The following is a 17715-nucleotide window of genomic DNA, read 5'->3' on the forward strand; positions in this document are numbered from 1 at the left end:
GAAACGTTAAAACGCCAGGCAGATGAATTGTATATAAATGGATCAGCTTTTATTCAACAGTTATTGCTTGTTCTATCAATTCGGAAACCAATTGCGCATGTAACAAAATAATGATTTTTTTGGCCAGAAGTGAGCATTCAATACTTCTTTTTCATTAGTTTTTAATAGGCGATCCTTCCCTTCAGTATTAACAGTGTGTGTAAAGTTATAAAAGAAAGAGGCAGATCTCAGTTGCTGAAATAAGTACGTTAATACCAGCGCATCTCCTGTGGTCAGGCGGAGGCTGCCCCGAGCAAGGCAGAGCACGTGGAGAGCGCTCCTTCCCCATGAGCGCATTTTGGGCAAGGTTTTCCACGCTTACGCACCTGGTTGTGTTAAAGCCCCGCCGCTGTTTACATTTCTATCTGCAGAGATCAACACCGATAATTCCCCCCCAGCGGCCAAAGGCTGACTCACTCGTGGCCATTTCGGAGCAGCTCATCTGGGTTCCTGCGCTCGGGAGCAGCGCCTCCCCGCATGGCTACGCCTGCCCTCATCCTCCCCATCCCGCTGCGAGCTACATGCATGCATTCCCTAAAACATGTATGCCTTGAAAAACAGTAAAGAGTTTTCAGTCTGGAGAAAGGTATCAGAAAGCACAGGAGCCACTGGTGTCCTCCCCAACCTCACCTTCGCAGCTGGCAGCATGTCAAAGCCCCGGGACAAGTGGCCGCTCAGCAGAGCAGCTGAGGGCCAGGCAGGGAGCGTGCCAGCACCATCGCCTGCTTAGACGCAGAGGCAGTGGGAAGTGTACCTCTAGCACAGCCAGCTGCATCCTCCCAGAACGTGAAATCAAGGTAGGCAGAGAGTCCTTTCCAAGTTCAAACCCTCCAAACCAGGCAGCGCTCTTCAGCTGTGCACCGAACGAAGGAACGGATGTCTGCCGGACACAGCTTCATTCTAACACTGTGGAGTTTATTGAAAACACATAAGGGCTTTGCACAAAGTTGGTCTCTTCTGTGGAGTCGTCCATGCTCAGCTGGTGAGCAGCAGCTCAAATGGGCCCCACATTCGCCTTATTTTGTTGGCCAGACAGCAACCACAGCAATTGCAATCAGCAGCAACACAATTACCACCAGCATTCCTGGAAAAGATGAAACAACACGTTAAGGTTGCTGCCTTCATCTTTTACAATTGGTCTTTTGCAATTAAACTCTTCCTCCGAGTCCTGCTCCTCCTCCCAGCTGAGACAGATTTTCCCCCCTGCTCACCGCATGAGAGCCCCTCCTCAACGCCCCGCCAGACCCTCGCACGCCGATCACCTGCACCACGGCCCGAACCCAACAGCCCCGCTGGCAGGGCAGCTCCTTCCCTAACTGACCCTCCGAATTCAGTTTTAGCTGTGCCTGCAGAGAATCTTCCTACTTCGACATCTGCCTTGCAAAAATTAAGGGGCAGGTTTAACGCGCTGCAAGAACAGCGAAGCTTTTCTAGAATCCCCCTCCACCATCCCACTGGGGAAAGGATTATTCAGAAGGAAACCCAAATTGCATCAGGAAATTGTTTCCAATACAAACTACTCCCACATTCAGACAGAACGATTTGCACGGCAGGAGCAGCGCGTTTGGGGATGCGTGTACCTGGCTTCGGGAAACGAACACCAAGCAGCACGTAGGGAGCCCGGCAGTGCTCTGCCCCAGCTCTGGGTGCCCAGCCCTCCCGGCTGATACGCTAACGACTAGTTTGATCTCACAAATGTGCACGGCTATTTATTAGCTCAGGTGCCCCGCGCCGCTCTGCGGAAGGATGGCGTGAAGAGGGGCGCGTTACCAGCAGAGCAGAGTCACACAGGCGGGCTCTCCGCAGCCCCAGCGCTGCGCCACGCAGAGCCGCTCGGTGCCGGCGGCACGGGGCACGCCGCCTGGACGCTGCCTTGTCGCAGCCGAGAGGAAAGCCCTTCTGGGCTGGAGGGGACAGGCGGAAACGCTCTCCTGAAAGCATACCGGGTGCCACCGCCTCCCAGGCACCAAGAGCCCCAAAAGTCAAGGCCTGCCACGGGCACGGCCCCTCGGGCAGCGGCGCTGCGCTTCCCCCGGGGCCGAGCTACCTTTCAGTTACTAGGCTGGTGTGCCGGTATCTGCTCGGCGCTGTCCCCCGCCAGAGCTGTGGGAATATGTTAGGGCTCCAAGAGCGGAAAAAATGTCCCTTCGCTTGGTCCGCTAACAGATGACTATTACTCAACCACTTACAATATTTACAAGTCCAGCTCATGGCAATTAAAAAAGGATGTATTAAAATAAACTCCTCTTTCCAAGCTGGAAAAGGATATTAGACATTGCTTTTTGTAAATAGTGTCATGTTTTCTGTGCAGAAACTGTTTCTGTGCCAGGGGTCCGTGATTTTTTTCCAGTGCAGCGGAGTTGCCACCACCAGAACTCCTCCTCTTCTGCCCAGCTGAACGCGGCTGTTATCTGCCCGGGGAGGGCAGCGAGCAGGGCACGGCCGCAGCGGGGCTGGCGGGGACAGCCCATGGGTCGGACGGGACCACGTCCTCCTGCTGCACGGCTCACCGCAGCTACGGCCCTTAGGGACATCGCGCTTGTACGCAGGTGATGCTACAGCACGGGCTGCAGCTGGACAAAACTGTGCATTAATCGCATTTAACAGGGAACGGGCTCCTAAAAACGTTTGGCTGTTGCTGCTGCTTTCTGCCCCCGCCTACCAGCGTGATCCACGCGTGCAGGAACCAGCTGGGTGCTGGACCACGAGCGGGTGACTCGCTCCCACCCCCTGGCAGGGCTGAGACGCCGGCATTTAGCTCCGGCTTAGCCCACCCACCACCTCCAACTCAGCCATCAGCACAAACTGCTGAATTAACACGGTGCAAACACGATCTCTACTTTTACTGCACTTCTAGTCTCTGGGCTTTTACATCTTAGGGTACGTTTTGAGGTACTCAGCGAGGTTGGAAGCAAACAGCCTGCTTGAATAAGGAAGAAGCAAGATCTGATTAAGCTTCTGCGTTCACATGCTCTGTTATGTTTTGCACTGGAGGGAAAAGTTTTAGAGGGTGCAAATCCTTAGCGCAGTTCCAGTGTAGCAGAGTTTATGGACTTCAGCAATTAAGAGACAACCGAGATCGGTTTCTTGGAAAACACTCTATAGGTGTGAATTAGTAATGATACGAGGTAGGGTTAATGGGGCATAATTATTCTTTGACAACTCCCAAGAAAAACTCCACATAAACGAGAATTATTACACGGCAGGAACCAGGGAAGGTGGGGGACTAATAAAGTCTGGCTAATGGGCAGGGGCAGAATGAATAGGAAACTCGAGAGAATGGGTAGGGCAACAACAGCAGGACAGCAAAATGAAAGAAACTTCATTTTTTTCCTGGAAAGAGACTGGTATTAAAAACCTGGAGCCACTTTTCTGTTTCCAAAAGCAGTGGTCAAGTATTTATTCCCCATATGAGAGACGGAGAAGCAGAGATGGCACGTGTCAGCGCAGCATAAATCAGAAATCAGCCAGCATTAAAGGCTTATCTGATCCTCACAATATGCACAAAAAGAATAGGACAACGTAAATTGGCAATAGCATACAAATTTCAAAGTACCTCTTGCATGATAGAGACCAGATGTTACGCACATTGTATTTTTTCCTATACTACAGAATAACAGATTAGAAGGATCTGAGGCTTTAAACTTGGGTGTTTCACAGCGCGCAACATGCTTTCCTACCCAAAACCGCAGATAGGACCTGACAGCAATTATGCACTCTGGATTCCCTGCCTGCTTTGCCTTTCTTTGCTCAAGTCCCATGAAACACAAATAGTCCCCTCGACAAGAGCTCCTCAAAGGAAAGTTCACGAATCAAAGCCACCAACAAAGCCAACGGGAGCTGGAGAGCAGCGGCAGCAAGAACCAGATCCCTGCACAAAGGAGAAGCGAGCAGCGACAGAAACACGCTGGAAATGCGCTGCAGGGGAAGGTGAGGAGCGACGGCAGGCGCCTGGGCGCAGTCAGGGCCACGGGCTGGGGCGGCTTGGAGGAAGCTCTCAAAGCTCCGCGTGCCGCAGAGCTCGAGGCCGTGCTGTTGTTTCAGCGTAGAGGAGCGGCCCAGGAATGCAGGACGCCTCCGCAGGCTACGCCGAACTCCCCTTCCCCTGCCCTTTCCCTGCTGCCCCCACGGCTGAGCGCCCGAGGCCCTTCCCGCAGTGCCACAGGGGTTTGGGCACCCAGGGGGTGATTTTCCAGCCCCAGCTCGTGCTGGGTGTCCCAGGGGTTAACGATGGGCGCAGATGCAGTCAATGGCCCAGGACCGTGCCGCTGGGCCCCGGCTGGGCAGGGGGAACGTCAGGGTGCCGAAGTCCCCGCTGGAAACAGGACCACACTTACAGCCCGGGCCCTGTGGTGTGCTGCCGGCTGTCCTCAGGGACCACAAACACCGCTCCGGCAGACGACAGCCCAATAAGTCATTTCACTTCCTCCCCTCCTCCCAACCCTGCCTGCCCCACAGCCGCGGGGGCGCAGAGCACGTCCCTGCCTCTGGAGCCGGGCACCCACGGGGTGCAGGGCACAAGGGGCACCCCGGGGCACCCCGACGGGCTGGGGAGCAGCAGCAGGATAGGGAAGAGCTAACGGTGCTGCCACCGTGCCTGTAACCCCACAGGGCGCTACATGAGCCTGTTTGCCCTCACCAACTGCTGCGAACCACGCACAGCTCCGATGGACCCATTTCCTCGGAGAACAGCGGACGCCCACCGCCAGCCGGCAGCCGGCCGTTGTGCTTGCATTAACCCCTGAGCACCTCCAGCCCCTCCCGCTGCCCCTTCAGACGGAGGCCGCTGAGCCTGACCGACCTGCAGGTTCGTTAGGGCGTTTCTAATTCCCCCTGCTAACGACGGCTGGAGCCCGGCAGAAATTTCTGCCCAGGAGCACCGACGAGGAGAGGAGCCCTCGCAGCACCCATACAAAGCAGCCAATTGTTGCCTGTCAGCTCGGCGCTCATGCCAGCTTTGTGACAAGGCAATATTTACTGTGAAATATCCACTTATTGTGCTGAATATAACTCCTGGGAATCTGAGCGTGTTTAGGATCTGGCAGGGATTCAAGTGCCTTTGCAAAGGCAGGCAGGAACTTTGTCATAAATACATCTTGTTTTGACAACTCCCTCTTGAATATGTGTCAAAAGATTTCTGGGCTGCCTCTATCAGACTATCGATGTACCATTAACGCCGCGGCGCGCTGCCCCGTTGGATGCGTTGTGTTCCTACCAGCCGTGCTGCGTTACAGCGGCCCCCAGGGAAGCTCTGCAGCGGCGACGGTCACCGCGAACGGGGCTGAGGCTTCGCTTCCATAAACCCGCGCTGTTCTGCGGGGCGCGGGGATCACACCTGCCACGTACGGACGAGGAGGGTGCAGGCAGGTGCCGTGGGGCCATCAGAGGTCTCTAGGGGTCCCCAGCCCCGCTCTGCTGGTCCCCAGCCCAAGGAAGGCAGCAGCGGGCACAAGGCACCGGCATCACGATGCTGGCGCGGTGCTGCCGCGGGTACCAGCCCAGCTGGGGCTGACGGTGGGAAGAGGCAATGTGGAACCAGGCAGGCGCTAGGGAGCAGGTCCTGAATGTTTGAAGAAATGCTGGGAGAGTTTGTGACAGCAAGTGCAGAGCCAGTTTGCCTGCGATAGCTTGGACTCAATGAGCAAGGAAATCTCTTCCAGTGCCTGCTGCTATAATCAGTGCAGCGAGCATCGGATGGTCCTTATAAATAGAAGTAAATACGAGCATATGCTAAGGGATGATTTCTCCTTTCCGCGGGGGTCTGTAGCCAGGGTTTCTCTTTCAAGTCCAAACCAGAGCGCTCTGGCAGCAAGGCATTTCTCCTCCCCCTAGCCAGGGAGCAGGAAGAGTCACCTGGACGAGGACCTGGCCAACGCGACCCCTGCCTTTGTCACCCCCAAATCCCCCAGGACACCCTGAGATTCGGTGAGCAGCCGTGCTTTCGGCGAGCTGGACGGGTCCGTGGGCTCGGTGCTCCTCCTGGATATTGGGCACGTTCAGAAAGCGAACGCAAGCACGCCTTGGCTGGTTTCTGGATGGTGAAATAAATACCGATTTCAGCCCATTAAAAAACATTCTAAAGTATGTGTGTGCGTCCAAGTCAAGTGCCCTGACTTCAAAAGCTGAAAGGTTACATCCAGGTCTGGTTCAAGAAGGTTTAGCTCGCAGCTGGCAAACCCCAGCAAAAAACGAGGCGCGCCTGTAGGAGATCTCCCCATGCTCCCTGCCTGCAGAAGGAAAAAGGGGAAAAAAGAAGAGGGGAAAGCCACCCCGAGCCAGCTGTCTGCCCGTGGACGACTTTAGAGCATCCCATAAGACCCGCTCCTTCGCCTGCTGGTGACTGTCTGTGGGAATGGGATTTTGCTTGGGATTTTCCACATCATTTCCGTTGATTTGGGTGCAGTGTCATTCTCAGTAACGCTAAGCTCAGTGGTGGTGTCTTTTATAGATTCTAAAGAAAATAATAAATAGCATGCTATGACTTTAAAGAGCCTGGTATAGCATTACATTATCTGGAAAAAGCTGCCTGCTTTATGCCAAGAAAGTTATATTCCCACCGAACTGTCTATGCAGAAGTTTATGAATAAGTCTTCTTTTATAAGTGACACGGAGCGCTAACTTATAAACACATAATAGTTGTTTTATAGGGTAGGAGAGAAGCGGGGAGAAGATGGAGTTTCAACAAGAGGCTGCAGAGGCAGGGCTGCTTTCTTTTTTTCTCTTTTTTTTTTAATGTCACAGTTTAAAAAAAAAACAAAACTTTATCTGCTTTTTCAGTAAGTTCATTTTAAGCTCGTGTTGCCAGATATATGGCAGAAACCCTGCCCAAATCTGTTCGAAACCTTGATTTTCAAGGCAACAGAGAACCAACTTGGAAGGCTGACGCAGAACCCGATGCGCATACCTAAAGCACTAGTTTAACATGGCAAGCGCCCGAAGAAATCCATCTTGCTGTCCTTTATGTTCCCTAAAAAAAGCCAAACACTTTCTCCCCCAAAAGCTATAAAAATCTTTCCTTCTAACGTTTTCCTCGTCTAAAGCGAGACGGGGTATTCAATTTGTATTGCATTAAGAACCACTTTAGCATAAATCCCACACTATTAAGCTGGCTTGTATGTAAATACACTCCCCGATTCCTACACCTGCACCATTGAAACCCCCTCTCTGGAGGCCTGTTCTTTATTACTTCTGTGACAGCCAAACTTTTTCTTGGGCGATACACGTCTGTGCAAAGCGCTGCACTCGCACGTTATCCTACGCCCCCGTCCACCCAAAGGAACCTGGCCCTTATTGCTTTTGACCTCCCTTTTCAACCGGTCTGACTTGAGAAATTTAACACTACAATTGTACCTCTCAACTCTGACATCGAAATCATTGGCAATTCTCAAACAAATGAAGACCAGGCTCTGAGAACAGTTATTAAAGGCTCCAAACGCCCATGTGTTTCATTGGGTCTACGGGAAAAAAAAAAAGACACTTCTCAAAAAAGCCGAGCTCTTTGGAAACAACAACTATTGCATTATTAATTCCTTATTTGGAAGAAAGACAGACCTAGGTCATTCCTATGGAGGAGGAAAAAACTCAAGTTATTCCCCGTTTGGAGCTGTTTGTGCAACAACAGGTTAAGCTGAAGGAACGAGCTATCGGAATCAGACGCATAGGCTTTGCTTCTACGCGTTAACTCCTCAGGCCACTTTAGTTCACATAGGAAAAAAGCCTGCATTTTTGTGCTTTTTGCCACGTCAGGTTGGAGCTGTGCTTCTCTCGCGGCATGCAGACGGGTTTGTTATTGTTACTGCGAGCCTTTGACCAGGGCCCGACCATACCTTACGTTACTGACAGCAATACCTGCTGGCAAACAACGCGTGGATAAACAACAGCGAGATAAAAAGCACAATTGGGAAACAAATGTCAAATGTAGTCCCAGAAGCAACACGACGTGAGTTTAAATCCAAAACGTTTATTGCTTCAGTGATCAAATAATCCCTGGAGTTCAGGTCCCAAACCACATGCACAGCCCCGCTGAATGAAAGGAAGTGAGATAAGTGTTTCTCTTAATCCATTATTGTTATACCTCAATTTGCTTCTTTTTTTAATCTATTTTTCAAATTACAAATGCATGCCAGATAGTATATTGAACTAGTTCCAAGTGCAATTGCAATGAAATCCCATATTCTTTCAAGAAAACGATATATTTTGTAAAATCCCAACCTTAAATGAACTGCAATAGTTGGAGGAATAGCTCGAATGGATGCACCCGCAGCCTCCCGCCACTGCTCATGTCTCCAGCAAGGCCAATACTCGGGCTGTGCTAACGAAATCCACTTTTGGCAGCAGTTAGGCGGCTTTGATCCAAGGGTTTAAGATGCCACATAAATATAAATTTGACGGCACACCTCTAAGTCTACTTAAGATACACAATTTATTAACCTCTTGCGTTAATCTGAGAACCAGACAAAAGAAGGGCAGTGGGAATAGAGGAAGGTTTCCTGAAGGAGTTAAGGAATACAGGGACATTTTACCTTCCGAGACACGAGAACTGAAGCTCAGAGAGAGGTAAGACATTTGTTTGGATTTGAAGACAAGTCAAGAGCACGGCAAGAACTGTAATAATCTGCAATTTCCAGGGAAAATTGCTGGAAAGGAAACACTGAGCTAAATTTGTATCTGCTTTTAAACCCAAATGTTAGTTCACACAGGACAACCTAGGAGAAACAGTTCAAGGTACATTTGATATAGAACTGCTGAACCAGAGAGCACTGAAACAGTTTATACACTTGCCTCCGTAACACCTTTCTGCAAACCGTTCTAAAGATTTGGTAATAAAAATATTTACTGGACTCATCGCTGCATAAAGAGCAAATGGAAATTCACCACGAGGGAAAAGCTTTTGCGAGTTACACGCCTTCCCCCCAACCCACCACTGCCCGTACCCTTCGCACTCGCTGCCGTAGCAAAGAAAAGATAGATGTATTTAACCAGCAATAGTGACTACGCAGCGATTTCTCTCTGAGTTGGTTAACGGTGCTGAATGCAGAGGGAATGACAGGCCCCCAGAGCACAGGCTGTCTTCTGGGGGAAACGAGCGCAGGGCCTCGCGCCCATGCCCAGCCAACGCGGACAATTAAGACCAGCGGTCTCCCCACCAGCCTCCCATTTGGCGTTTTCCCACACAGCGCCTATTTCACCTCCAGTCACACCTGGCAGCCCCTGCTCACCCCTGCCTGATGCCTTTTGCTAGGGGAAGCATCGGATGCAAGCATTCGGCTCCGTGCAGATCACCCAGATCCCAGCGAGGAAGAAAACTGGAAACATGCTCATGTTTTTTCCTTTTGTTCCGGCTCGAGTGACTTCACAGACTTTCCTTGCTTGTCCCCACACTGCTATTATCAAACTATTTCCAACCCCAAAGGTCATCAGCAGACATGGTTACTGCATTTTTTTGCACGTGGCTTATTTTTCTTCCTTTTTTTTTTTTAAAATTAAATAAGCACACACGCTTTCCAATTTTCCCTTCTCCAGACTCTCTAGCATCCTTTCCCTTACATAAGCAACGCCAAGAAACAAGATCAGTCAAGCCCTGTGCTGCGTTTCTGGACAACTGTGTTACAACTTGGAACAGCACTTGTGAAAGTTTGAAAAACCCCAGCGTGCACTAAGTTTTCCCAGAAGAAAGGAAACAAAACAAGCCCAAGCACGACCACAAAGGTTCTACAAATCCCTGTGTTTCAGACCAGGTTCACCCAAGTGAGCCCGACCAAGCCGCAGGTGTCACCTGAACTCCTGCCTTTTGGCATACGCTGTGCAAAAGTCAGCTGGGAAGGGTGAGAAAGCGCGGATTTAAGTGGAACATCCCCTTCTCCAGGTTCACCAGAAGTCACTCTCCCCCTGCCACTGAGGGCAGAGAGGAACAGAAGCAGCTTTTGGCACGGACCCCAGCTTCGCGAACCGTGGAGGTGCGAACAGCCGGCGCTGCGGGGCGGCCAGGTCAGGCTTTCCAGGCAGGAAGGCAAGGACCCACCGAAACCCAAAGGCTACCTGCCATCGGGTGGCCCTTCGGCAGCACGGGTCTCGGAGGTTTCGACCAGCTGCCTCGCATTCGAGGCTTAGAAAGCCCTGGAGATTTACCAACCTGCGAGGCCAGCGGGGCCGAGATGAGTTAAATCCTGGACACGCGGCACTCGCCGCCTCCTGCGGTGCCCTCATGGCTTGTGCTCCTGCTCGCATCCCCGCGGCCGTGCGCCTTCTCCATCGCAGCTCCCAGCCGGCGAGGGGCCGCAGCCCAGCTGGCAGGCTCGGGGGGCTTTTCCTGAAAGGAGTTCTGCCAGGCAGCCGCCCACCCCGCAGCCGCTACCTGGAGCAAGCGGGACGGCAGGAGACATGACAGATGATCCCAGCGGGGGGCTCTTGTTCCCCCACTACTTTCTCCAGTAAAAACAAATGGAAAAAAAAAATAAATAAAATGAAAGGACTGCTCTGCTGGCCTGGCACAGAAGGGGACATCTGCCTGTGTCCATCTGCCATCATCCTGACACCCCGGGCTTTGTTTTTGGTAGGGTCACTTTTCCAGCATTATAGCTCCCTGAACCGGCTCACCAGGACACCGGTGCCAGGACAAGGAAAAAGATGGGAACGTGGGGAGAGGGAGCAGGTAACCTCCAGATCTGCTTAGACGCATCAGTAAATCACCCCATTAGGCTCTGAAATCACTTGAGAATCTATTATCTTTTGCCTCTTCCTTTGTTTTTCACTCAAACAAATGCTGGGACTACCCACTCACCAGTGAGATGGATATATTACAGTGCCAGAATGCTTCTGAAATGTTTAACGCATCAACAACTAGAACTATGCATGAAAAAAAAAAACAACAAACAAACAGTAAAATAAAAAAAATCACGGCTCAGGTCAGTCAAATGAGTGGAATAAGCTGCAGAAACAAAACTGCAGTTTTACGGGTCTATCCGAACCTGCAAGAGGAACTTTACTAGTAAGACGTTGATCAAGGATAGTAAGTCATAGCACACAAAAAGATCATATACTGTTCATACCAAGTCATTTAAGGTCAGCTTAAGTGTTCTTGAAGTCTGGTCCATGTGTCTTTTATTTAAAAGAGTGCCCTACTTGCACAGGAATTGTAAGAACTTTTGAAAATGGGACGCTGGCTCCTAAGTCACTTGGATACTTAACTGCGTGGTCAGAAGGGTTGAGATTTACATACAAATTGCAAAGCTTCTAAATGGCTTCCTCAGAGCAAAAAACGGGGGTGGAAACGAGAGAATATTTAATGATTAGTTCCTTATGGGTCCGGCATTCTTGAAGCATATTTCTTGCAGTCCCTGGAACACTCCTGCATTCTTGATTGCAAAATGGCAATAAGTGATTTCCTTTAAAAGCCTTGTCTTTTATTGGAATACTAAAAATACCCCACTAGCCCCACTCCACTCCACTCTCTCTCTTTCCTGGACAGGCACCATCAACCCTGATGTATTCTATTTTGAAGACGGCAATAAACATTTCAGCATGGTCTGTTCAATCCCACTTCATAATAGATCTTGCATTTCCAGTGGAGCCCCTACTAGCACCATAAATCATCTTTACACAGACTTAAGTACGAGAAACTACAGCTCAAAGGCAGCATGGATTTTTTTCTGTTAAAAAAAATGAAAATGGGTACAAAACAGTCAAAAATGAAATGACTGACAGCTTTAAACATGAACCTACTGAGATGACCCTACAACACAGGGCTGTTGCAATGGTTAACAAACCTGCACCGTGCAGCTCCGCTCCAGTCAATTCATTTGATGTAAACCTACCTGCAAAAATGATGTTTTGGGGGGTGAAGTTCAGAAAAAATTCTCTCCACATCCATTACATCTGAACAAAGACAGGTTTCAAATCTGGGATGCTCTGGCTGTTGCTTATTTAAAAAGCCACAGATGAAGATTAATTACATACTATGTCTGAACTGGTTACACACATCTAACGCTCCTTTTTTTCCTTCTATATTGACTTGAAGTCTGAACTGCTTCACTCGTAATGTCTCTCTCCATCTGCTACAGACCCTGGAGTAGAGCTCAAACAGATAATTTCAGGTACATGACAAGATGACTACTGCATAAGCCACCGTTTTATCATTAATGTTCTTGGCTGAGGCAAGGAGCTTCTCCAGTAAAAGCGGTTGTGCAATGGCGTTCAAGAAGTGAGACCAACTAAGTGCAGGATGTAACCAGCCGTCCTAAGTCTTCAACATCAAAGTCTGTATGTAGTCAAGAGCCAGAAGAGACATAATTCAGAATGCTAACGCAGGCTCCACACACAATTCAGCGGTGGATGATGAAAAGGGCTTCCTGAGTGTCAGTCTGCCCTCTGGGAGGTTTGGCTGGGCAAGGTTATCGAGCGGCTCCCAAGCCAGCCCAGCAGTGTCAGTCCTCATCAGCCCCAGCACGAGGACTTCTTTCCACGTTACGGGACTCTGCTGGGAAACCTGACCTCACCGAACAGTCTTGGTCACATCGTAACTCTGCTACAGCAACTGCCCTCGGCTCACTCCACAAACTACACGCAGCACAGTAGCTGCAGACCGGTGCCCTGTGGATTGGAACAAATACATGCTGTAGCTGTCACCTGAACACAAGTCTAATTAAGGTAGAAAATGCTTATCTTTCAACTTTTGGAGTCTCAGAGGGAAATAAATCAGTTTTTATAGCAAACTAGTTTTTGATCATACTTGTGGCTGGACAGTCTCACTACCTGCTTGCTGCTGTCACGTGGATGGTAAGCTCTCTGCTCCGCACGATACAGTTAGCAACAGGTTTGCTTAGCATCAGCTTCTCCTTCTTGGATAAATCTGACTTCACTGAGCCCTTCCCCATCTGCAGTGTCACAAACATGAGAGTCTGCATAAAGAAACCACACCTATTTTCTTTTCTGTTGACACATTTCATGAATTTGAGCTGGGTGAATCTAGTTCTCCATCAGCAAGATCTGGTAACCATAGCAAGGAGATGCTCTTCTGACACCAAAGAGAAGAAAACGAGTCATAAATCATACAACCATCACGTTGAAAGGGACCACGGGTTTCCAGCACAACCCCATTGCTCAAAGCAGGGTCAGCACCAGGCTCAGACCGGGCTGCTCAGGGCTCTGTCAATTTGAGGCCTGAAAACCTCCGAGGACGCACCACTGCTCACGGAGCACACGCTGGATTCTCTCTGGATGATGCCAAACCAGATGTGCTCATTTTTGCAAACAGGCTGTGCTACTCAGAAAGTTACTCACCGAACCACTAAAACTGCTTCAGGAAGAACGGCACAGTAGAGACAACGCAAAAAGGTAGTGCTGAAATGCATCCCAAATGCAATGCTGAGAAAAAAAGCCCCAAACCCTTGACATCTTTCAGTCTGGCGCTTTCAACTTTTAAGAAAATTCTTAGATGAGACTGCATTATTTTAAAGTCAATAGCAATTTGGAAAAATAAAGTGTTTCGCCCTAGTTTCTGCAGAAGTGAATCAGCCCGCATGTAAAATTTTTGAAACAGATATAGCTGTTTTTTGTTGAGGAAAGTGTTTCAGCAATTCAAAGAACAAGCCTTCTTTTAGAAACTTGCTCAACCTTTGGCAATCCAGCTTAATCACCATACAAAACTGCAGAAACCAGTAACCAAATACGTCTTATTAATACAATTTACAGCTGCTAACAACTATAAGAACTTTCTAAAAATGCCAAGAGAAATAGGCCGGGAGAAACAATCCCTCACAAACAACGGAGCCAATAAATACAGGACTGTGATAAGAAATGAGATTTGACTTGCATAATCACTTCTAAAAGTTTTTGGTAAATGAAGTCTGAAGAGCAGAAGGCTGATAAAATAACATAGTTCAGTAGCAATGAGAAAGTTTCATGCCGATGAAGTAGGGAATTCAATCCTTGCTGAATTCTTGAAATCATTTAGATGTTAACAGAAGTTCCTTCTCCAAAAAAAGAAGGAAAGGCATCTCTTAAAGCCCACACACACAGATCCTTGACTGCTATATGCTAGTGTACGATATAAAACTATTTTGGTTTTGGAAGACTGCATTGTCTCCTGTGTCAGGACGGCTATTTTTTAAATTTAATATTTTAATTTCTGTCGTGGGCAGAGCCAAATCTGTACAGTCTATCTAAGTGCAGGACAAAAGGTTCTCTCATGTTTTGAAAAAAAAAAAATTTAAAGAGAAAAAAAAAAGAAAAAAGGGGGAAAACCACAATATCATTTCATCTCAGTACCTTCCTAAAACTTGAGAAGTTTATAAACTCTTAGCTCCAGTTCTCCTCCTTTGCCTTCCCACATGACAACTATAAGCTGCCACAGCAGCTGCACAGTAAATGTCTTCAAAGGAAATACGAAATAATTGCTCTCAGAACAACGGACAGAGGGAAAAAACCGTCGGGGTGATGTGAGCAATGCAGGGCTGACACAGCCGTGCCCGGTGCAGCGGGTGCCAGGGCAGCCTGGCGGAGGTTTTTGCTCATGGCAGAGACAGGCAGCAAAACCAGAAGAGAACCTGCACAAGGCACAACGGTTTTATTCTCGTGTATCTCGCGCCATTTGCTTCTGTTGGAGAATGTTTCTCTTTTCAAGCTCTTTAAGGTATTGCTAGGTACACGTGGGGTTTGACGCAGAGAAAAAATGAAGAAAAATAGGTCTGCGTGAGGAACGTACGCCTGTTATCAAACAATCAACAAGGATAAATATACTCCAGAGCAAAAAGTTGCCTGATTTACTATACTTTTTTTTTTTTTTTCCTTAAGACTAATGCTCTAAATCTACAGAGTTGATTCCCCTCACACTTCTAGGGGGAGAAAAAATCCACACTGCAAAGAGGCACATAAATAACTGGGATCATTTGTCTGAACCCTGCTGCCGCCCCGACAGAGGGACACTCCATATGCTTTTGCAATAGCACTGTTTTGATAGTATTACCAGGAGTGTCCCTTATTAATCATGTTGCCACTAAAATTCTCTCTGGAGTATTTGCTGATTCTATACTTTTCCAAACTGTTTCACTTTCCTCTCAATTTATGAAAAGCTCACTGAAGATGACCACATCGAAACCTGGCCTCTGCTACTAAAAACTGGGGGTAAAAATGGGAATATAAAAAATAAAAAAATAAAATCACCTCTAACCATGAATTTTCTTCCATTTACTCCTTTCCAAAGAAGAAATTCCCCCACCCCCAACATGCCAGTTTTAGCTTTTGCTGCATTTCTGTGAAATTGTTGTGAAGCCTCAGATATTGCGAGTTAAGGTATCATTAACATTCAAGAAACACTTCCCTGGATGTTACTATTTGAGCCAGGATCATTGGAAGAAATTTGGTATTGGCTCAGTCCTTCAACCTGCTGAAATCAATGAGCTTATTTGAGCCTGTAAAGTGTTCTTAAAGGCACGCTTAAGTGCTCTGCTGGATGAAGAACAAAGAACTTGGCACCCCGCGGACCCGAACCCTGCTGAGGTGCGAGGCATTTCCAAACATTTCTAATTAACTAAAAGAATCCACAATTAAGAAAGTCGCAGTCGCTCGGCTGACAGAATAAAGGCAGCGTTCTGCAAAGCATCCCGTGTTGCCCGCTGCAGCGGCATTCACCCTGGTACGAAACCGGGTAAGGGCGAGAAGAAAGAGGCCTCGAAAGGGCCTTTGGCACGGGTCATGGCCTAGCAGGGCCCAGGCGTCCTCTGGCACGGGTCAGCCACAGCCAGGCCTCGCGATGCCGCTGCTTCGAGACCAGGAGGGCTGACGGGGGCCCGGCACAGCGGTCTGCCACCAGCCCAGCCGGCCGGGCTCCACAGAAGGGGCCGCGCGCTGCCACCGTCCCAGCCGGCCCGCTGGTACCACAGGGCCGCCGGCTCCACCGGGAAGCTCCGCTCGCTGCGAGCGTCTGCCGTCCCCGGCTGCTGGCACCAGGTAGAGGAGGTGGGCCTGGAAGGCCCCACAGCTGCCTCTGCAGGGCAGAGGGAAGCGTGAGCTCGCAGAGCTGCAGGCTGAGGAAGCGAGGCCCACGGCTCTGCACCGGTCAACCAGGACGATCGCTGGTCTGAAGGTCCCGCGCTCTGCGCTGCTCCGAGGACTCTCCTTTCTGCAAAACTTTAACTTAAACCAAGTGGTACAATCCTTCAAAAATTACGCTTTTAAGCCGGCTATATCTATCCGAATCAGAAAACAAACAGGCCTTCCAATGCATTTTTATAAAGGCACACCTCAGACTGCACCACGGGTTTCTTTCTGCTTTTCAGCCAGAGTTGGGAAACTCAAGCTAGCTCAGTGCTAAGTGAGGGGTGAACATCGACATCTACCCTGAGCTTTGCCGCAGCCCAGGGTTTGAGGACAGAGCGTGGCTTGAGGAAACCGATGCTGACACAAAAAGCACTTGCTGCTCTGTGTCAGCAGCAGCGTGCACGCTCCTGCGCCCGTGGAGGTGTAAGGTTGTCTGATGGCCTCACCTCCCAGCTGAAGAGAAAACCTACACCTTGACTCCTGTGTAGGGCCGCCTGGTACAGCCACGCATGGGTACTCCTAAAATAAGAGATTTTTTTTTTTAATTATTATTTTTAAGATTTCATCAAACCCTGCCTCAATCACTCAGAAAGTTTCGGACTGCACACACCGTGCTGTACTAGAAATAAGGCTGTCTGCAGATGGTTAATGTAATGCGTATTAGGTGCAAACCACTGGGGCTGCGGTAAGATGCTTGGCAGCATTTGATCTCGAGCAAGGCACAGAACATGACGGTAATTTAAATAAAGTCTGTACAGTTTATCCAGAGCTTCCTATCCCTTCGTTCCCATCACATTCTCTCTTTCTCTCTTCTCCGTTCTCGCTGTGAGCTCGCAAAAGCTGAGCACATGCCGTGGAGTCTATCTTGAACCAGGAATTTTACTCACCATGTATGGCTTTAGGAGGAGGCAAATTAAAAACAGAAATGAAGGGCTGCTTATCGTTTCATTTTTTAGCACGATAAAGTTTTGGTGTAAAGTGACCCTAATAAAATTTATGATGGAATATCCTTAGTTTCTTTCTTTTCAAATGAAGGCTTGGATGCAGCAATCAGTTTGCTTGCTAGCAATCATATTTATTTATTTATTTATGTTGTTCACTGGGGTTTTAAGGACTTTGAGAGGAGATTTTAAGAATGATCAACTGCCAAGAAACATCTCCCATTTAGCTGCCTTGGTCATAAGTCAGTAGCTGACATTAGCACAGCAGATTCTATCTGCAAATCCAATAATCCTAGAACTACCAAACATAATTTTCCCCCGAGATTACTTTTGGTGGGGAAGAACATCCTTTGTGAGGCAAAACATTTTTTTAGCATTTTAGCTATCAAAACACATGGCGCAGCTATAGTACTCCCCATAAAATCCATTTTTCAGCTCCCTTCCTCGCTCAGCTTGCCAGTGAACATGGGAAACCATTAACTCAAGCTGCTACAATTAACTCCCAGCATCTTCTTCAAAGTCTCAGACAATCCCGAGCTACTTGTCATGCAAACAACCTGTGAGATTCATTCTCCTTGCAAGGCAAAAGGAGGGGTAAATTACTGAGTTAAGTAGATTACTGGGGAAGGAGTCACACTCAGCAGCCTTATGAGATGATTATACCCTGGGAAATTCATACGCCAAATCCCCAGGCCCTGAT

General features: G+C 48.8%; 1 protein-coding gene across 6 annotated transcripts in view; it reads right to left on the reverse strand.

Moving 5' to 3' along the window:
* Positions 1-933: 933 nt before the first annotated feature.
* STX8 (syntaxin 8) overlaps positions 934-17715 on the reverse strand; it is a 101693-nt gene continuing 84911 nt past the window's right edge. For 3 of the 6 annotated variants that reach the window (XM_066980328.1, XM_048075962.2, XM_048075963.2), the window contains one exon: positions 934-1123. In XM_066980328.1, coding sequence (XP_066836429.1) covers positions 1056-1123 — 68 coding nt within the window. In that variant the 3' untranslated portion in view covers positions 934-1055. The remainder of the gene's footprint in view (positions 1124-17715) is intronic. The other 3 variants (XR_010825956.1, XR_010825955.1, XR_010825957.1) reach the window with 2 other exon arrangements.

This window comes from Anser cygnoides, chromosome 19 (assembly GCF_040182565.1).
Source record: "Anser cygnoides isolate HZ-2024a breed goose chromosome 19, Taihu_goose_T2T_genome, whole genome shotgun sequence".
Taxonomy (NCBI): domain Eukaryota; kingdom Metazoa; phylum Chordata; class Aves; order Anseriformes; family Anatidae; genus Anser; species Anser cygnoides.